We start from the raw sequence: 22,435 nt of genomic DNA, 5'->3' as shown, positions 1-22,435 counted from the left end.
TGTCATCTATAACTTTTATCTCCAGTGACTTCTGAAGCAGTGATTTCCAAAGCATTGAATTAAAACCCTGCAGGCCTACCTGTCAATTGCTGCAACAACTATTAACCAATCCTGAATCCCTTTAACATGCACTAATATGCTGCACACACAGAGTGCTACTTCTAAAATGAATAGGTCAAATGTTATAGTCAAATGCCTCAGTAGAAACATGTAATTTTGGTTGTTAAAGCCAACCAATTGCTTAATCGCAGAGAATGATATTGCCCAATCACTTATTTTCCAGAAAACCACAACAACTGCTAGTTATATTCCTCTCTCTCAATTTTTTATCAAACAAATCTACAGTGAGTTTTTCTACTGCATACTGAATATGAGGCTGAGATTTCTGGTCATCTCTCCCTTGCCTAGGTAAAAGCGTTGCAGTCAGGATTCATATTCTTCTAGTCTTCTGGAATTTTCTTGATACCCAAAACTCAACCTAAGAGGGCCACAAACCTCCTAAGTCACCTTTTTAAGGCATTTTCACAGCAATTTGTATGGTCCTGCCAACTACAAGAAGTTATGATCTACAATCTCTATCATCTTCCCATGTATTTCCACACATGCTTCATTATTCCTGTGTGCTATAAACAGACTGTCCTGTGTCTTTCCAAACACAGAGATGGCTGACTCCTAATATTTTGTTTCCCTCCCCATGGAGCCACGGAAAGAAACAGCTATTTCTCAAAACCCCAACACTGTACAGCATACCACCTACAGAGTGAGAAATCAAACTGCGCAAGAATCAAACTGCTTCTCTCTCGCCTTTGTAAGGCCCTTCCAAATTTGATCACATAAGGAATAAGCTTTGCAGTAATGGCCTGGCAATAACTCATTTTAAGTATTTTGATACAATACTATATGGATTGATAACAAGTGGATAACAAAATGCAGACAGTAAGTACTACACACACATAATGTGACTTCCTGGAATTTTTGGCCCAAACCCCCAAATTTGGTATGACAGAAATGCCCAATAATTTCTAAAAAGCTTCAGCAATAACATAAGTTAGGGGTTTTTTTAATAACCGACTTGTGAATGGAATTCTATTTCAGAACTGCTGTTTTTCACATTTTTTAAATCTATAATGGTTTTGCACACAAAGAATCGTGACAAACTGTATCAAAATGAAAAACAAAATAGTAAGAATGAGAAATGCCTGACTGAAGACAGCACATCATCTAGAAAATCTGCTCAGAAGATCCTTTCAACTTTACCACACCATCCAGTTGTTACAAAACAAGCACATGACAAATTTGTCATGTCTTCCCCATTTTAGACTATGAACTTCTTAAGGATAGGACTTCATTAGTGATTTGTACAATTCCTCACATAGCAAACCTGCTCTCAGTGAAAGTCCTTTACATGCTAATAGAATGTAAATGCAATTCGGAAGAGTAAAGCCTACACATGTGAAAAGGTACCACAGAGAGACAAAGTACAGCTTTCACAGATTTGATTCTCCTCTTTCAGCAGGTTTTTCTCAGAATTTTCTAGAAAAATGCCCAAGCATACTCTGTTAACAAGCGACAGGGGAAAAAAGCATCAGCCACTCTCAGTCCACTACTAATTTCCTTTGAACGCACAGTCATGAAGTCTCACAACGACCATAGAAGCTGTCTTGTATTTCTCCTAAAACTTCATAGTCAGTAAATACAAAACATTATTATGATTCTTTATATGTGGAAAGTTTCTCTTCTCCCTTTGTCCGTCATTTTACTAAACACTCTACTGAGGTACGAGGCATCTTACCATTAACTGTAGTCCAGCAGTATGTACAAACACTACAATAAAAATATGCAGGCTAGAAAACACACAGATAAGCTGAATAATTGAGAGCCATGATCCATAACAGTAGAATTTTGCATGCATAAATTTTTATCTATATGATTAAATTAAGAATGCTAGTGTTGGTGTACTTCCAAACTTCACCTACTTTGCAGGTAGGAACCTGCTCCATTGGAAAATTCCAGTAATACCTTATTCAATAAAACCACATAATAATACTTGTCTTGGAAATGTAAATGGTAAAATTAAAAGCTTAAGGAGTCTGACTATTTTCTATTAAAAAAAAAAGTATCTTTTGGCTCATTTCTGTCAGGCTCGTTTTCAGGAGCATGTCACAAAAGACTGACAAACACCAATTTCTACATGAAGCACGCATCCACTGACTCATCTAATGCTTGACTTTCCAGGTCAATTATTAAAACAAATCCCTCTTTACTAGGGATGTGCTACTTTGTGAAGTAAAGCACATAAACTAGAAACTGTGAGACACTCCAAAACTTTCCAGTAACTTTTACTCCTACAATTTCCACTTGTAAACTACTCGAGCTAAGATGCCTTTCTCAACAGATCTACACAGCAAGTCTTTCAATAACAAACGTGGCACCAAAAAACACTTCTTTACAAGCCAAACCTCCTTTTCTTTTGCCAAGATGCATACTACTACACAGTCCTTACATAAGTATTAGCAATTGCAAAAGAACAGGCTGTCTACAGCATGCCTAACATCTATTTTCAGTTGAAACAGAAGTCAGCTTTCTCTACAAACAATCAGCTCTGCTGGATTCATTTTATAGTTATAGCACAGCATCTAACTTTTTATGGCCTACACATTACTCGCAAGACAAGTGGATCATATTACTCGCTCCTTAAAAAAATAAATTTTACTTATTTGTAAAAGTATGACCGTATGTAACAAAACAGCAATATTTTCAGTACCTAATTCTCTTCGTATCTGAAACAAAATGCCCAACAATAAATTCAAGAAGGGCCAGTCCTGTTTAATTTACCGTCAAACATACAGATATACAGCAACTACATTACATGGTAATTTCTTTTGCAGGGTCAATTATGTAGCTGATACAACTACATTATGCAAATCATAAAGTAACTTTAGTCTGAAAATGAAATCCAGAAGACAGCACATGAATGTATCCCTGTTGCATTTTTGTTTTGTAGCTACTTAGATATTATGGATGCATAATGCAACTTAAAAGGTCATATTTTTGTAACCTTTTAGAAGTTGAGTAAAAGAATAGAACACAAAACCTAAATATAGTAAGCACCCAAGAAAAGTTCAAGCCATGAAACAGATTTTATCTAACGTTTCACAAAAAGTCAGATGCATGCTACAATCTGTTTCAGCATCCTTGCTTAGCTGTTTCACTCAAAATAGCTGGTAACCTAACAATTTTAAGGAATCGCCCATTGCATTGGTTATCCTGATTCATATAATGGCAAGACACAAGAATCTTAAGAAGAAAAACTGTAACAACTGTTATTAAAAAAAGAATCTTAACATTTAACATCATTAAGTCTTTAATAATACTAGTTAGGAATCTCACTGGAGTGCTTCCAAAAGGGAAGCTGAAGTAGAAAGTTTCGGAATCCTTTCTTTGCTATTTGTCTTTTTTTTTTTTTTTAAATAAAAATCATCTTTCTCCTTTCCAAACACAATATTCATTAAAGACCAAATAGTATCTTTCAAACAAAATGATGAGGCAAGTCACGTGCTTTACCTAGAAATGAAGTGGTAACAAACTAAGAGGACTCCCAACACCCCTACACTCGTCTTTCATGCACATTAACATCTCCACAACATCCTTCATGCTTTCCTAAAACTGGAATATTTGTAGAGGGGGATGATCCAGATTTCTAACTTTAAAGCTCCATGGATTGTCCAGTTTAATCACTTCTTGTAAGTGCTGCATGAGTAACATTATTCTGTAATTTCTAGAAGCCTGCATGTTGTAGCTCATATGATTCCCTAGCTTTATTAGCAGGATTTTTATCAAAGTATTAGCTATAGATGCTCTTATTTAGAGCACAGGCTTTTTTTTTTGGGGGGGGGGGGGGGGGGGCAATCAACCAACAGAATTCTATAAGGAAAAAATGAGTCTCAGCTGAAGATTTCCAATTTATAGAAAAGCATTTGATAAATGAGATATGAACTACTACTTATGGACAGGCAGGAATCCATGAGAGGAGACACAGCCTGGGGAGGATACCTCATGCACCCATACAGGCTGGGGGCCACCTGACTCAAAAGCAGCTTTGCAGAAAAGGACTTGGTGGTTCTGGTGAGCACCGTGTCAAACATGCCTCAAAAGAGGTAGTTTGAGGGGGGATCTTAATAGTGCATATAAATATCTGACGGGAGGGAGTAAAGATGGCAAACTCTTCCCAGTAGTGTCCAGTGACAGAAAAGAAGCAATAGGCACAAACTGAAATATGAGAAATTCCACTTAAAAGAAAAACTTTTTTTTTTTTTCTGGGAGTGTTGTCAAACACCAGACCAGGTTGACCAGAGTTTATCAAGCCTCTACGCTTTGAGATATTCAAAACTCAACTGGACAATGCCAAGAACAACCCTGCTCCAGATGACCCTGCTTTCAGCAGGGGAGTTGGACTAGAAGATCTCCAGAGTTCAATTCCTACCTCACCTATTCTATAATTTTTTGAATATAAATTTTATTTTATGAAGTGATTTTATGAAGTACAAATTTTGCAACTATAACACATCTTATTAAATAAAAGCAGTTAGCCTAATGATTAGTTCAGAGTGGTTTAACTTGCAGCCCACACTCCCAATCCAACCTGCTGGCCATTCCAACTATCCTACAGTCCATTTTCTCCCTACAAGTGAAGGGATTATATAGTTTGGGCACCAAACAGCCAAAAATCAACTATACCCACCCTGCACACTAGTGACTTGGAGGAGATGTAGAAAAATAACATGATGTGCTGATGATATACAGCCTAGGGATGCTCCATAAACGATGACTGCTACAGCCATAAAGGTTATGGAAACCTTGGTTAGTTGCTGGACTAGGGTTTGGTAGACTTGATCCAACTTGTAGCTCTACTACTGGCCTGGAGGATGACCTTGAACAAAAGGCTTCTCCTCCTGATACCTGTGTCTGCATCAGGAAGACACAGATAAGAAAACTCACCTCGTCCATAAATACTTCTAGAGTTACAGACAAAAAAAAGTGTAAGTATTTGGTATTGTTGTTTAAACTGTTTAGCATCAATATTCAACAAAATGAAAAAAATATTTTTTTTTGTAGGAAGTTAAAGAGTATCTTTTGAACTGCCTTTTTACTCTGATGGCACTTTTTGCACTGAATGAGGAAGAACATTTTCCCCTCTGCCTCCCAAAGCTCCATATAAAAAGCATGACTTCTTTATATCACTCATACTTCGGAACATTTGGCTTTGATAATTTCTTAATCAAGAAACTGAATTTAAATAAGACTCCAGTTTCAAGGTAATAAAGCTCTAAATGGAATTAAGTCTTCATTAGTTAAAGAACAGATTCTAAAGAGAAACTTAATAGCAAATAAAAGAAAAACAAAATGAAACAAAATAAATGGTAAGGTATGATTCCAAGAGTTGTATAAGTCATTGCTATATCCCCTTTAGCTGTTACTCCCGCTCCAAATGCTTGTTATTTACTTTTGTTTGTTCCAGTATGACTAATCCTTTGTCACAAGCATGTTCTTACTGAGAAATAATATCTAACGAGGTAATGCTGAAGCACTCCATTTATAAGGAAGTCCCAATTGTTCAAGCAGAAACATTAAAGAATATTTCCTTTTCAAAATTCACAAATCTTACTCAGCACCTTGACAAAAAAAATAATCTTCCATTCCCATATTCCTCTTCCTCATTAACACAGTATACAAGGGCACCAGTGTGCGATTTTCTGCTTGTGTTCTTAGAGTCTCACTCACATTTTTAAAGGAATTCCATCTGAAACATCTCTGCCCAAAACATTCCATTTTAAGCTTACTTTTGCATTTGTTTGTGAACAAAACCAAATCACTTAAACATATTAAATAGAGGATGGCAGCTACCTACTCCAATTTCAAATGGCCAAACTTAATTGATCATATAATCATTTGCAAATGTTCAGCATCTCATACAAAGGCAGCAGAAAATGTGTTCAAAGCACTGACTGGTGAGACAAAGAACTGAAAAATATAAACTTACAGCTGGAACTGATCTTGGTAAGAATTTCATAAGCAGACAAACAATACATGTAGCAGTGTAAAAAAAGGTCAACATGAGACCTTTTCCATATTCTGAAAGGGGTACGCTGACCATCAAGCTATTGGTCGAGTCTTTAGTTTTCTCAGACAGAGCACAAGTTCTGTCCTGAATTTGAGGTAAGTCACCAGAAAGTTTTAAAACCCATTCCCTCTTCAGAATAATTGGAAAATTTTCTAACAAAAGCTGATTAATCAGAAAATTGCAACTTGTTGCATTCTCAATGTATATTTGAGATTAGATAAACTACCTTGAAGGCTGAAGGTACAGAGAAACTAAACGACTATCCATTTTAACATAGGGTAAATCATACTAAAACCAATAAAAACAGTATTGGTAGCGTGATATTATTTAACAATTGCTGCTAAAGCATGTAAGAATTCTGAAAACAGCCAGTAAGTCTTAAATAGTCCTAAAGAATTATAAATCTGTTATCTCCCTGGCTAAAGATCAAAGCATTTAATCACCTTCCAGAGGCTTTATCTTGTGCATGACCTGTACCTGTGGTTCATTCTGATCACTTGCTCGGTTAGTTTTCTGATCATTTTTTTGGAGGTAAGGACCACTAGAAATGAGTATATGACTCCACAGGAGCAAGTCTGGATTTGATAGTATGCTGTAATCAGTCCTATTGTTCTTGCTTGCTTCCCATCAATGTTAGTCTCCCTATTTCTAGTTAACAAATATGTTTCCCTTACCCTTATGTAAACAAGTTTTCTATATGGAGTAGTTAGTGCAAGATTGGAGCGTTGTAGCTGCCCTGCACTAATTCCTTGGACAGATGTATTTCAGGCATGCTAAATCAAAGGACTTTCATTACGTAAAGTTACTTGTACAAAGTACTATTAGACTTCCCTTTACAGAAACTATAGATTTTTGTAAATATACAGAAAGGAATTAAGTTTTACTTTTCATAAGCAACTCCTATACAATCAATGTGGTTCATAATCTGTATGAATGCAGTTCATGACTTGTATCAATTTGGTTGTTTCTGATTCTAAATAGCTATATTGTAATTGGTTGGCAGACTACTATAGAGGACTTAGAGAGATGCAAAACATGGTCTAAAAATCAAAATGTAAGACTGCATGTGCATTATAAAACCGGAATGTTTTCCTGAGATTGTCAAACACTGAACAGCAGTCTTTGCTACTCAGGGTGAAATACTGCTGTATTTAATTATACAAATCTTTGAAGTGGGGAAAATTAATCATGTTTGAGATGATATATTCCCCCCCCTTCAAAAATACATGCATTGTTTGTCTGTTTACAAAATTCCTACCAACTGAGAACAGTTCCAGATACAAGTTTATATTTTTCAGTGCTTTGAATCACCAGTCAGTACTTTGTACACCAAGACACAGCAGCCAAATTTTACAGCAATTGTGGGCCATTTAAGTACCTACAGTACCTAGCTAAGAAATACCAATGGCATTATGACAATTTCTTGTTGTAACCCTTGCTATATTCGTTTTTTTACTTCCCCCACAGTTAAGCTCAGAGATGGTAAAGCATCACTTCAAATTTACTAAATACTATGTTTGACTTCACTAATTTTAAGCTTCTGGTAATTTTTCTTCTTTACAATAATGAACACACTACAAGCTCAGCAAAAAGCAGTGTGCAGTAATAAAAACAAGGAATAGAAACATGAAAACACATATAATACTTCATTAGCCCACTCACAAGCTGCATATTCTGGCATACAAGAAAAGCTGCTGCTGGAACACAACTCCTGAGTTCCTCTCCTAATTTGAGTCCCAAAACTTTGCTTATCCTCTTTTAAATCTGACTGAGCACTCAAAATTTGAGTCTGATGACTAAGACCTATTATTCAAGTACATGCACCCAGTAAGTATGGTTCATAGCAGAACTCATAATAGCTTCTACATTTGTGGTACAATTTATGAAGCTGATACTTTGTAGGCAGAAAGGAACTGAAAATAGTTGAAGTGGCCAAAAAGAATAAACATCTCTGTTTCTGCAGCTTGCCATTTTTGTGCAAAATCTTACAGCACAGAATATTAGCAGTTAAAACACGAAAGAACAAATGTTGTCTGTCCTTGTACATGCCAAAAGTATTGTCTATACCTCCATTTTCAAACATGTATTATTACTCTTTATCAAGCACAAAACAAAGTATTTTTGGAAGCTGTTGAAAAGTCAGAACATTCTAATGTTAATTACATTCTCTTAAGTTTTTTCTGTTTCCAATGCTTTTCAAACTAAATACTGCAACTTTAAAAATCCATTTGTTTTTTCCAGCAATTTACAAGGAAAAAAAGAAAAATATGACCATCTTCAATGTTGTGAGATCTTACTGGAAAAGTTGTTACCATTAAAATTGCAATAGTCTATCTCTGACTTGATTTCTGATTCTTCTGATGATAGATACAGGTTTATTAACTTTAGACACCAATGCAAATCCACAACTAATGTATTGTATAATCAAATTGTGCGTTTCCATAAACACACAGGCTAAGAAAAAAAAAGTTACAATTGTCTGAAAACATTGTTTAAATTACATGATTTATAATACCTCCACAGGATTCTTACTCAAACATCATACAACTGAGCATTTATTCAACCTTTCATTTCTTGTAATATATAAGAACTGAGGGGAAAGAGCATTCCTTGCCAACTGGCAAACTAATAGCACTGCAATAGCTAACAGGGGTAATCATTTTTCTTTTAGTTTGAACAGTACTACAAATCAAATTTTTTAGAAGCAGCCTGTTTCTTCCACAGGAAAAAAAATTGCTCCAGTATTACAAATAAAAATAAATGCCCATAAACCAGAAAAAGTTACAAACAAAATGCTGCCTCCTCTCCACTCAAGCTATTCTATCTACCTCAAAGCATAACTGATCCCTCCAAACCAGGGTCTTCTTCAAAACCACCACTGCCCATATAGTCAGATATCCCCTTCCTCCTGTGCCCAGTTATCTGTGTCTACTCGAGAAGGAACAAATAATCTCTGGTTTCATATCCTTTCAAATGAGGTTCTTGCCCGAGAAGCTGAGAGTTTCAGTCAATTATGTACAAGTATAGTAGATATTCTGTAGAAAACATGCAAGAGACATGACACCATCCTGAAAACCTTCCAATCTAATTCTGGTTGTAATAATAATATTAATAATAATATAAAGAACTGCAGTATAAGACCAAGGACTGGCTTTGTTCAAATTTAGAGTATGCAACTGTAGCATCAAATGGATAAATTTTAGAGTGGTAGTATTTCCTAAGTCTACCATCAGAAAAAGGTTTCTCAACTTTAGAGAAAAAAACTGGATTGCTTGTTATAGTCAGATTACGGAAGTTTAAATACTTGATGCATATGAGAACAAAACCAATTCTTGCAATAGAAGAAATTGTGTTTACAAATATTTGGAAGTGAAATGTAACAAGATATTAACCAGTCTTTCCGTGTGTCAAATTTTATGGTTTTTTTTAAAAAAAGAGCTGTAGTGCTTCCCAACAGTTTTCATACATATCTGATATAAGCAAGTAATGAATTAAGTGCATTTGACAACACTTTGACTAGTATTTACTATTCAGTTCCAGCACTGTGAGCAAAATGTTTCCACTGCAACTGGTTTACTCTCCTTTTAATTAAAAGGTAGACTGCATAGTTAATATAGTAAAAATAATTAGGATATTAATTACACTCAGTGCAGCAATATTTAATCTCTCCTGTCACAACTGTATGGCAAGACAACTTTAAAACACGTTGTAGCATGAGCATAAACTGTTTTAGGTGTTGAAAGACATTCAGGCTGAGTATTACAAAAGCATTTATGTGCAGGACCATAAAACAAATTCCCCACTGATAATCCTTTAGATGGCCAGGTTTGTGTCCCTAAATTTCCCTAGGTATCTACACTCTGCAGGGATGAGAACTCTGACCCATCCCATCATAACACTCTTAACACACTCTGCCTCTGGCCTTGTGAACATCTCTGCAGCAGCAGCATTTCAAAAGGAGGTTTACAGAGCATCTTTCCCACTCACACCTTTCCCCTCCATTCCAAAGCCCGGATAGTCAGCACAATATTGTGGGTGTTATGAAACGTGGATTTTATTTCTCTCTGGCTACAGGCAGCCCATAACCTGAGTCCTAGCATTCCACATGAGATCATCATGATCTGTACTGAGAAAGCCGACTGTACCAATTCAATTTCTCAGATCATCAACTCTTCTGGCTACAGCTGCTATGCTACCTTGGTAGATCACTGCGCAATTGCAAAGAGGACATATGTGCACAAAAACCAGATGGTTGGCTGAATTAGTTCTGTGTATGCTTGGCCTAAGCTATTTAATTTCATCGTTCCAGCCCCAGGAAGCCCTTCAATCATGCAAAAGGCTTCTTTAGACGCTGCCACGATAGTGTAGTGGCAGTGTCTAGCTGCACCACTTTCTCAGTTGGTCAAATCCAAGGTGAGCCTAAATATCCTCCAAGTTGCTCTGTAAGAAGTTATCTTGAATACAAGAGCTAACAGCTAAGCCGCTGGTACTCTCCAATTACTTGCACATGGGTTTCTTCCTTCTCAGTTCTTTAAAAGCTCCTGTATAGTAAGATATATGTTGGAGTAAACATACTGCTCAATGAAACAAACAAGCTACTCCCTATATAACATTTTAAAGAACTTAACCAAATCTGGCATTGGAATACACAATTCAAGAAACCAAGACCTAGAAGTTAGATGCAGCAATTCCCACAGTCAACCTCAACACATTAATTAGCATAGACACAATAATTTAGGAATTTAATATCTATATAGCTTCACAGATATTTTCTTTTTATCCTACAATGAAAACTGAGGCATACTACATAATCAATAAGTGCTTTCAAAAGATGTCTTTACTACCTCAGTGCACAATACTTTTCACTGCCTAAACCACATCAACAAATTCTGTTGAATTCCATAAATAGGATACTTAGCATACATAACAGTGAAAAGGACAGTCATTTCCACAGATATCTGGAGAGTCCTACTGCTAGAAAAGAACTGCTTGCAGATTAGCAAAGAATCATAAGGAGGCAGCATATTAAATTGACTTTTATTTTGTGGTTCATGTGTGGCACTGAGTGCAACAAAGCAAAGTTATTAGAATTTCTGTTCAGGGCATCATTCAGTGACACATCTCTTTTAATCACGTTTTCTAAACAGTTCTACAAGTCTAATTTACAACACTGTCACCATATGGAATGATTATTTCTCAACAAAAATGAAAATCCTTTTAAAATTCAATTCCTTTAACAACGGTCTGCTTTAATAGCACCAAGAGAGCATTGTGATAGTACAGACACTAAAAGAAGTCATAATGTTTTAAGAGCACTTTCTTCAGACACAAGATGCAAAATATCATTATTTGAGACATTCTCCCACTTGTAATCAAACAGGAAGCAATGACATACATACAAGCTACAAGCTAGGTAGCTTCCTCCCCCCTCAAAGAGTGGGCTGTAACAAAACCTGTATGCAGGTACAGAAGACATTGCTGAGCTGGTTCAGTTCCAGCTCTGAAGTGGTCACATCCAGTCAAGCAGTATCTCCACATTTGGCAGTTTACACTTTTCTTGACATCAACTTTCAACAAGATGAGAGCGTGAAGGCATCCATCAGTGTCTCAACCATGGGCTGAACTTACTGATCTTGGTGTGCAGCTAACCCCGATCTACTTGCACACCGGCAAGCTGATGAAATTTATGACTAGCCAAATGACTACAGTAAGAAAAATCCTCCTGTTGGTTCTACCTTATATAACACAGACTGGCAGTAATGGTAACAGGCAGTGCTTTTCACTGCAGTGACTTTTTGAAAGCTTTGAAGTTTAACGTATGTTTTATTTTGTTATAATAAAGTTCATGACATGAAGAGCGTGTACTACTTTAGAGAAAGGATTATAGGCTCTTCAGACAGATAAAACATTGTGCAGTATGGAAGAGCTGACTACTCTGTACACCAAAGCTTTTTGGACATTTTATTTCACTACTTCTTCTAACATGCAAGGAAAAGATCACTACCAAATGACATCTTCCATGGTATAGTATAATTTGAATACATTAAAACAAATCAAGACTAACCAAAAGACAAGTTCGAGATTTCCAAGAATTAAATCAGGTATGTTGCTATTTATTTCAAGACAGATTTAAGAATGAATAGTGCTTGATAGCTTGTAAGCCACATAACCAATGTACAATCCCCAGGTTTTTACTCCTTAACACTTGATGTAGAATTACCTTAACAGAAGTTCTTTGGGTAGTTTTTTGTTAATAAGGGCTTCATCATTACTTGAGAAAACCTAGAAACAGAAAGAAAAAAGATCATTTAAAAAGACCAACAAGAAAAACAGCTTTTAGAGAGTCTTTTCACCTTCTACTTAGGTGCTTAATTCCTTTAAATTACTGTCCATGTCAAGTTTTCAACATGTGTTTATTGAAATAATGTTATAGTATTACCAACTAACAAGAGGGCCACACCCACACACATACCTGCTCTTCTCTAGTGCTAAGATTTAACTGCACAAAAAATTGTGGAGCAACTTAATAATCATTAAACAAGCAATCAGAAGCCATACTTACATCCTATAAAAAAGTATTTTAGGCAGTAGTGAAACTTCTAGCAATAGCAAGACACATACAAACATGCACTAGTTACACAGTCCTAAAATTGTCCCATTACAGAAAACAGAAATTGGACACTTTCCAGTCCCTTCCTTCACTGCCTACAGTGTAAATACTTTGGCCCAGGTATGTGAATATGGATAAAATATAATAATCTAAAGACTTAAAGAATTTACTGCCACAGATATTACAGCAACTGCTATATAAGCAAGGGAAGCACTACAAGAAAAAACGAAAATACCTCTCACCCAGAACTTCATATTACTAACACATCTCCTAAGAAAAAGAAAGTGGAAAGAATGAAAGAAAATGCCCAAGGGAAAAAGCAGGCAATACTAAGATTATACAGGAAAACATTTCTGCAAAAGGAGAAAAGGATCAGTCAACAGTTAATAGAAAAACTGAACAAAGGAGATATTGACCAGACTTATGACTTGCTGTAAATATTTAGGTTTGAGAAATTTTGCCAGAGCAACACAGCAACACAGAAACCAGAAGGCTGAATCAGAATTTAAGGAACCGTGGTATAGACTGGAAGAAGTCAAAGTCACAAGCAATCACTTCCCCTGTAAAGACAAGACCTTTATGGAGCCCATTTGCTAAACACATTACCAGAAACAAAAGCTAGGAAGAGGGATCCAAAATAGCAGAGAGTTTTCTGAATGCTAAAAGGTAAATATGAAAACCATGCAAAACAAAAACATGAAAAACAACTGGAAGAAACCTTTCCCCTGTCCTTCACTAAGAATATGCTGTTCCTGACTCATGCATCAGGATATTACCCCTTGTCCATCCTACCATCAACACGTATCACATACTTGGTAACTATCTAGTTGCTTCTTGGAAAAAAAAAAAGAAAGAAGAAAAAGGAAGCTCAACAAGAGGTGGTTCTGAAAAAAGGTCAAGCAAAGAATGAAAAAAAGCTGAATAGAAGCTTGGCTCTGTCTTCATAAAAACAGAGACAGCAGAAAGTACACAACCAGGAATTCTGAAACTATCTCCCTAAGAAGTACTTTAAGATTAGAAAACTTGAATTTCCTTCTGGCTGCCGTACAGAACCTTTTTTTCTCTTCCAGTACATCCAAGGCTGATTTCAGGTCTAACTGCATGCTATTGTTTCTCCATTCTGACAAGAAGTTTAATCAAGCTTCCCTTTCCTGCAACTGGAGCACCACAATTATTCACCAACTGGTGACTACACACTTTCAAAGCGTAAAACACCTATGCACATATATTTCAACAGGACAACACTGGTTCCTTCAGAAAAGAGAGATTCTTGGCTTTAAGCAGTTCCACATGGCTGACCACAGGTTCAGGTTTGCTCTGGTTCTGCTTCACATCCGATGCCCATTGCTGTTGGTATTTTCAGCCTTTACTGTATACATCAACACTGGTTTTAGAACTGGTTCACTGCTTCTGAGCTTGGCAATTCATAGATTTATGAATTATCTGCACGTATGCCATTTTAATATTATATGCTACTCACAGTTTGCAGCTTATAGGCTAAAAAAAAGTATATATTGGGATAATTTTTTAGGAGAAGAGTCAAAACATAGACCTAATTGTGTTTATTGCAGCACTCATTCAGAAAAAGGAGACATACATGCCATCCTCTTAGAACTTAAGATCACTAAAGAGCAAACTGGGAAAATATTCTTGTGCATTACAGGTTAAAAAAAATTAAATTGCAAAAAAGGAAGTTACCTCTGTGAGAGCACACAAGGTCTGCAGTAAAACAGACAAGCGAACTTAGATCTCATTAATTCTGGTCCAGAATCTGAACATTCAGTACCATAGACCACTAAAAATCCTCTTTTAATCTAATTATTCTATAGTTGCAGGTAATTCCTCAAAAGTTACATCATCTAGCATACACTTCCCACTTATGTGCGTAAGTATATATTTTTAAATAAAGCTACTTTGCAGACTGCTACTAGTTTACATGTGTGCCATCACTTTGCCAGTACAAAAGCTGTTATTATCCGTTTTTTCTTTACGCCACAGGTTCCCAGATGTACAGTAACATGGATATATGCTCACTCTGTGAAGGTGACGCAGCATTTAAGATAGTAAGGTACGAGCAAGTTACTATTTAATACAAACAGCTACAATGCATGCAAGACTTTTGAGTATTTCCAACTACTCCTCAACTCCTGCATTAAAAAGCCAAATCACTACAAATCATAGCACAGATTTTTGAGAATAGCGAGTATTTTTCTACTGAGGCCAAGCTGAAAATCTAAACCTACAACCAAACTGGCAACTCTGATGGGAAAAGAGCATATAATCTCTGTAAGTTTATGTGAGATATCTTTAGACTTTTAAACTGGATGGACAAACTATTTTGAATACGTGACAGCAGATAAGACCAATATGGTTGTATTTAGGAATCCCAGTTAAAACTTAAAAAAAAATAAAAAATGCAGCTTTTACTACTGAACATGAGAAGTGTGTGACTTACCCAGCCACACAAAGTACCATGCCTGCTACACAAGTCACAGATGAGGCCACAGATCCGAAGCTGGTTTTCCTCAAACGCTAAGTTTTAAGTGTTCTTGTATGTATTAGCTATAGTTATCATAAAGTATTATTCTTATGGAATAAGAATATTTAGAAAAATGAAAGCATCTCTTTAAAGTACTCTTTTACTCTGAAAAAAGTATATCAGCCTCTAGAGTCATACTGCATTTGCATCTCAGAAGATGAGAGGGACTTCTTTAAAGGCTCTCCAATGCTAGTTTTCACCCAAATGAAGAACAGCCATGGGATAACCGGGGTAGTCATCTTCTAGATGAACACTTGTAACATGATTTTGAATGTGTGCAAGCAGAGAGAACAGACAGGAGGTGCAAACAGGATAATGTATTTATTCTTCGAACATTACCTGATAATCTAAAACTTCCATTAATGAATATAAATACCCTGGGTACACTTATGTATCACCTCTCTGAAGTAAACAATGCCATTCTTTTTATTTTTTTCTTGATTTTTATCACAGAACTTCTATCTTTTTATTTCTATTTATAAAAACAACACCAAAACCAATGTCAAGGAAGTGTTTGATCACTGTAAAAAATATTCTAATAATCTTGTCAAATATGATTTATTTTTCTTCAGTTACAGATAGTGCTGACAACAACATGCCCTCAAAATACCTGTATGCAATAATACAAAATAACAGTTAAGAATACCATGGATGTAGAAAGAATATCTCTTCTTTCTTTGCTTTTGCATTTCGTAGCAAGTTTGACTGTGTTAAAGACAGGGTATCTCAAACTCCAGAAAAGTGTGGGTTTAACTGTATAAAACCCCAAAATACAACAGACAAATCTGTGCACAAGGAAAAAGAACAGGCGAGATCAAACATATGGAATAAATGTTACTCTAAAAACAGCCCTAAATTTCCTGTAAACCTAAGAAGAGATACAGAAAATCTCTACATTCTTAAAGGAATTGTGAGAACAAAGAAAACAAAACCCACGAAAGAAAACTGTTAATTGCTTACCACTCGAATCTTGAGCTATTTTTTACATTCCTTCACTGACCTCTCTTGGTGGTATCTTCACTGTACTTTTGAAAGACTGGTTATAATGAGCTAAAAAGGGAGTATTTCCTTAAAAAGTGACCTGATATTTGCTTACACTAAATTTCTTCAGCAACTACACTTACTTTATTTACACAATAGATTAAAAATATTATACACTGTGTAAATCTGTCAAATCCAAAAAGACTACCTCCCCATTTTGCTTCCCCTTCCATATTATTAAACATACTAATTGCCACTGGTCCTAGAATATAACTTCTTGGTACACCACAGTTAGCTTGCCACCATTAAAAGCACCACATATTATTTTCTTCTGGTCTAACAGTTAGTGATAAAGCTCTCCTGTTTTCACCAGAATTACTGAGCTGAAGAAATCTTCTCTGATGCAAGTTGTGCATTTGTGGTTTTGTACCCAGTCTGGCAAAGAACTGTAGTATGCTCAAAAAAGTTCATTTTTCTCTACAAAGAAACAAAGGAATATTTGTTCTGGTTTATCATGCTTATCTAAAATATTTAGATATTCCCTTCAACCAGTATTTCAAGATCAAAATAAGGTTATACTACTAATTTTGTTTATAGTCCTTAGGTTTTTTTTTTAATGATGCAATTTTGGTTGTCATTCAGTCCTCTATGGAAGAGGACTATTTTCTTTACAGATGAAGCAGTTTTGTTAGCAGCTCAGCCATTATGGCTCAATTCCACAGAGATACTTACGTATCTGATTTCCACCGAAATCAGAGGAGATAAGGACTTTCAACATGTCAACTTTTTATTTGAAAAGTTTTTTAAAAAAAAGACTCTCAAAAATAGTCTTGCTTAGTAGTGTGCTGAAGCAAGTAATTGTGGGTAAATGTAGATTTGGGATAAGGAAGATGTAGTCTAAGACACCCCAAAGAACATCAGCAAAAAGAGAAGACAGATACATACTGAAAACAAGGCTGAATTATTTATCAAGTCAGGAATAAAACCCAGCATTGGGTCACTGCCACCAAAGGAGACAGTAGTTTAGAATTAAATCCATACATTTCCCTTCTCCTATGGTTGACAGTGCAAATGTCCTAGTTAAATTCTAAATATTGCCATATGTAAAAAGCATCGTCTTTCAGCTTCTCACTGGCAAGAGCAGTATTTTTCAGTATTATTTATGCAGTAATAAGCATCATAAGAACAAGATGTTTTAAAGGAAAATCCTGACAAAATAAAATTAAAGTTTTATTCAGTTGCCCCGATGTGCAGATTTTTGTTACCAAACGCAAAACCCACCAGCTTGCTGCACGTCTCTCCTCAGCAGAGACACCCAATTGTTGCCTGTGCAACTTCCCCTTCACCATGCTATTGAAATCACCTCTTGCTATAGTGGCAGGAAAGCCAGCAGATCAGCTTTGCTACCCAGAGCCGTTCACGAGCACACTAAAGTGATGAATGGCATCCTAAAAAGTTCTCTATTTAAATACAGCGGAAAAACAGAGGAAGAAGAAGGGAAGACGATCTTCCTTTACTACAAATCTCAGGTTATCTCACATTACACTACAGAGTGCTCTCTAATGGTCAGAGAATTGCTACTAGCTGGCTGGTGCTTCCTCCAGAAGCCTACAATTAATGCATTAGACAGGCAGACAGGCAGAATCATTTAACACCATGCAAGTAGCAAAATGTAACCGTATCTAGGCAACAAAAGGAGTGTTAGCCAGGCGAAGGGATACGCCTTGCCAACAGAACTGAAATAAGTGATATCAAAGACACAACAGCTGATGGCACAGGATCGGTGTTAAATTAGAACCCATGGTAAAGCTTTCTGTGTAATCAATAAAATTACAACACACCAAAGCGAACCTCGAAAGGCAATCCCGTCTCGAACCAAGCTCGTCTACAGCAGAGACAAACTGGCAAAGTCTTTTATTTCAACACACAGACTCTATCTGCCCTCCAGGCTCTCACTCCTATGCTCCAGCTACTCATGGTGCTCCATCTCAGGCTTCGACTTTGTGTACTTTAAAATCGCAGCCACCCTAGTCTGTTGTGGTTGCTAACCTCTTTTTTTTGCTTTGGACACCCTCTCCCAGGGCGTTGTCTTCAGCAGGCTTACAGCTTCCTCCTTGCTGCCAGATACCCACTGGATCTTTTACACTGGTCTTTCCTCAGGATCTTTTCTCTTCTAGCACTGTGACAAACTGACTGATCAAAAGCAACTAACATCTCATATGAAAACCTTTTGTTTTTACTGTGTTGGTCATCTTAAACAGTTAAGGCTCACCTTAATCAAATACACCTAAGAACATCTCCCTGTCTTTCCATAATGCTTTCCACTGACCTAGGGCTGCCTATAAGGGCCATACTGCTTTTAAAGTTTCCCCAGAGTAAGTGCTGTCCAATATAATAAAACCTGCCAGGCAGAAGCAGCCGGCCACACTGCCCACTTTGCTGCTTGGTTTTCTTCCAGAAGAGCCATCATTCTTGTTTTGCCAGCACTGGTATTCATACCACATCATTCACATTTTACTGGAGGGCATCAGTCTGGCTCTGCAAGGCCCTGTTCTCACTGGGTGACAGATAAAGGTCATTTGTGAACTTCAGAGCTGATGTCTGTAGCCGCACAGCTCTATCTCGAGGCCTTTGGCCGTTCCAACTCAACTGCCTCTTCGCGTGGAGCAGGAGGTGCTTGGAGGTTGCCTTGCCTGCTGCCTTGAGCACACCAGCTCATTCTCAGTTGACCAAATAGCTCACATCACCCTTTCCTGTGTATTTTTCAGAAGGGTAGTCACCTACTGCCAACAACACATTTGGAAATCACCAATCAAGCCTCTTCAAGAGAATGGCTTAACTACTGCAAGCAGCCAAGGTATTAAGGCCTAACAAGTTAGCCTGACCTGTTAGCTGAGCTGCTCTTCCTTTAATGCAAGACTTAACCTCATCTCCTACAAAGTCACCAGAGAGACAGCAATCTCCTGAACTAGCCCCAAATATTAAGCATACTTTCACATACTGCTGTCTTACCACCACTGTTATTTAAGGTGCTGTGACACAGATTTAAACATTTAATTCATTGTAAATTCTGACACAAACCAAAGAGGCACAAAACAAACTCAAAGTTGCATAAATTTTTCTGTACCATCTCAACATTTCAGACTGAGTGCGATAGTTCCTACTTCAACTTGTTAAAAATTATGAAGGGGAAATCCAATGGTTTGCAGAATTAGCAGTTGACCTTGTTACTTGCAGGCCTAAAATTCAGCTGGAAGATAGCATTTTATCAATACTTGCTATCATGTAACTTATGTTTGGTAGCCTGCATGACAGAAAACATTAGGTTCAATCAAACAGACACTACAGTATTATTTGCAAAAAAGGTTTGCAAGTTCTACTTCCCCCATGTTACTCTGAGATAGGAGCTACATGGAAGACTAACCCTCCAGTCAGGTTATGATCCACCTAGTTCACACTTTGTCTTTTAAAGCATCTTATTCTAACCACTACCAGAGATGGCAAAACAAACCTGAACCACGTGGAAAAATAAACTATACCTTACCTAATCTTTCATGATGAGATACTGGTTCAGTTCAGGAAAAAAAATTAAAAAAAAATATCCATCAACTACTGTTTAAACACTAAGAAATTTGGAAAAAGCTGTTAATTGTATCCCTGTATATTCTGTAAACATACCTAAAGAGACAGCTGAAAAAACAGGTTTGACAAAGTTTTATCCTCATCATGTTAGTCATATACTGATTGGTAAATCTTTTCTTCAGTTTGTTTTCATTTAAAAAAAAATTAATGACTATTTCCTCCTTCAGACATTTATCCACTATTCCTCTTTTAAGATTATGCACTTCCAAATAAAAACATTACATGATGAAGCGTTTAGACATTATTCCTAAAAAACAAAATAAAGCATTCAATTAGCAGTCAAATCTACAAATCACTAAGTGGAACATGGGGAAACCCATATCATCGACTTTACAGGCTTGGAGATCAACTGACCTGTGGCAGAAAATTAAAATCAGATGGACGAAGCAGTTATTGATAGTAGCCCATCACAGTCAGATTCTGTGCTTTCTTTTTGTTGACCAGGTAAATAACAAATCCCTCCTCAAGCATAAAGCAGAGACTCAAATGCAATTTGCAAAATTCAAAACACCTGAGAAAGGTACTTTCCTTTGGCCACCCAAGTAACTTTGAGACTCTAAGCAGAAATACTAGAATAGATTCTAAGGCAGCTTACATCACAACATTCACAGGGACTGTGTGTTCAAATTACAATTTGTTTCATCACAGAAATAATCCATTTAGTTTCACAGTCTTGTAGAATCATGCTATATAATACACATTCTCAGACATTCAGAGCATGATTCGTTTCTGAAAAATCAGTCCAAGAGAAAAGTTGGTGTCTGTTTGTTTTAATGCAGCAGTATTTGGTTAGAGATAGCCATTCACTCTCAGCTATCCAAATTTAATCCACATAACAGATTCATCAGAGCCCTTAGGAGTACACCTTTCAAAACTCCTCCTCCAAATCATCACCTCTGCATATAGTTGGTTTTACTGCCATACATATGGCTAAGTTTTATTCCCAGTCCCCAGTATTAGTATACAAACTAACACACTGATGGCATGACAATGGAGACCTGAAATCCTCCCAGAGCATGCATATGGAGATTCTTCTGCAGGTCCATTTCCCCAGGAGTTTGCACCATTCTAATTTCAACTGACACAGTACTCCCTCCAGCCACGCAATCCCACATCCAGAAAGGCAATTCTTTCTCTTACTACACTTAGCTCAAACTGTAAATGAAATTACAGCTTAAGTCCTGACTGCATGGTTGAAGCAGAATCCCTTTTTCAAAGCACTTCTGAAACAAAAATTTTGAGTACTAATATTTCCCCCCCAACATAACTGCTCTTCAGAAATATATTTGAGACTTAAAAGGTACAGATCATTACAGAAATGACTTTATAGCTTCTACAAAGCCATTTCAAAGCAGTGCTTGATCTGCATTGTAAACACTATGTCAGAACAGATGTTCTTCCTAGGACTGAGAGTGTGAAATCTTTATTATGAAGAGCAAACCTTCTCTGCAAGGCAATGTCCCTAGAGTATGAACCAGAAAAAAAGATGACACAAAACCTGTGTTACAGCTGCGCATGCCATATATATAGTGTATAATTAATAAAAGCTTTCAGTTATAAGAGACAAAATTAGGTACCTCTTCATGATTACAAGCAGCAATTATAACTGACTTCAAAGGAAACAGCATCATAGTAGCACTTCCAAAACATCTTTTTCAAACTGTTCCAAGAAAGGTAAGAAGTTGAGAATGAGACGAGAAACTGGACCCTCACTTAATTGTCAGTATTTACCAAAATTTATGGTTCTTTAATTTCTGCAGAAATAAAATAACCTTGATACTTTTCCTTAAGAAGTAGATTATAGACCTTTTTCAGAACTACAAGCACACTCAGACATTTTGCCCCTTAATATTTAGATAACTACTATACAACATCAAGTCATGATATGGAAATGCCTTTCCTCTGTGAAGCTCTGACCTCAATTTCAACCTCTGAAGACAGACAAGCTTGACATACTGGTAGAGTTTCACATTTATGTAGATTTGATGATGTCTTGTCTCCTTACTGATTTAAATTTACAGAACATACTGATTAACCAGTTGAACAGCAATCAAATCCAATGAAAACAGAGTTTACCATTTCTTCTGCCAAAAGGAGAACACAGGAAAACACTGGGATAGAAAAAGAGAGTATACCCTGAAGTACAGCCAGTATTTTAAGGGTAGCAGCTTGATACCAAATTTTAAGTACTTTCTTGTGGGCTACACAGCAGCGGCTTGTGGTTCCAAATAGTCATAAATGCACAAGCCCAGAAAAGGGCACAGTTCCAGTTCCCATCCTCCTCTAGCACAAGTGCAGTGGTTCCTCCAAGGCAAAGATAATAACCCAGAGGGAATCACTCAAGAGATTGACCGTAGTTGATTCTATCAACTGAGGTGCCCTTGTCTTTTAAACAATGCAGCTATTGTTGCATTTCCATTACCTGTCTGTACCCAACAGAAATTATTTTAGTCCATTTACAGGCTTAAATTCATACTGTAGTTTTGCTTGGGGTTTAGGGTTTTGGGGGGGGGGGGGGGGGCACGGGAAGAAGGGGGGAAGA

The 22,435-nt window shown here is 36.8% G+C and overlaps 1 protein-coding gene across 1 annotated transcript in view; it reads right to left on the bottom strand.

Annotated features, from left to right (window-relative positions):
* Positions 1–22,435, bottom strand: part of FBXL2 (F-box and leucine-rich repeat protein 2) — a 54,387-nt gene that overhangs the window by 28,111 nt on the left and 3,841 nt on the right. Inside the window, exon 2 of the mRNA XM_010582786.1 lies at positions 12,342–12,403. Coding sequence (XP_010581088.1) covers positions 12,342–12,403 — 62 coding nt within the window. The remainder of the gene's footprint in view (positions 1–12,341; positions 12,404–22,435) is intronic.

The sequence above is a fragment of the Haliaeetus leucocephalus genome, unplaced genomic scaffold (genome assembly GCF_000737465.1).
Source record: "Haliaeetus leucocephalus isolate CR32 unplaced genomic scaffold, Haliaeetus_leucocephalus-4.0 Scaffold83, whole genome shotgun sequence".
In the NCBI taxonomy this organism is placed as follows: Eukaryota; Metazoa; Chordata; class Aves; order Accipitriformes; family Accipitridae; genus Haliaeetus; species Haliaeetus leucocephalus.
This window is presented reverse-complemented; position numbering and strand designations above follow the sequence as displayed.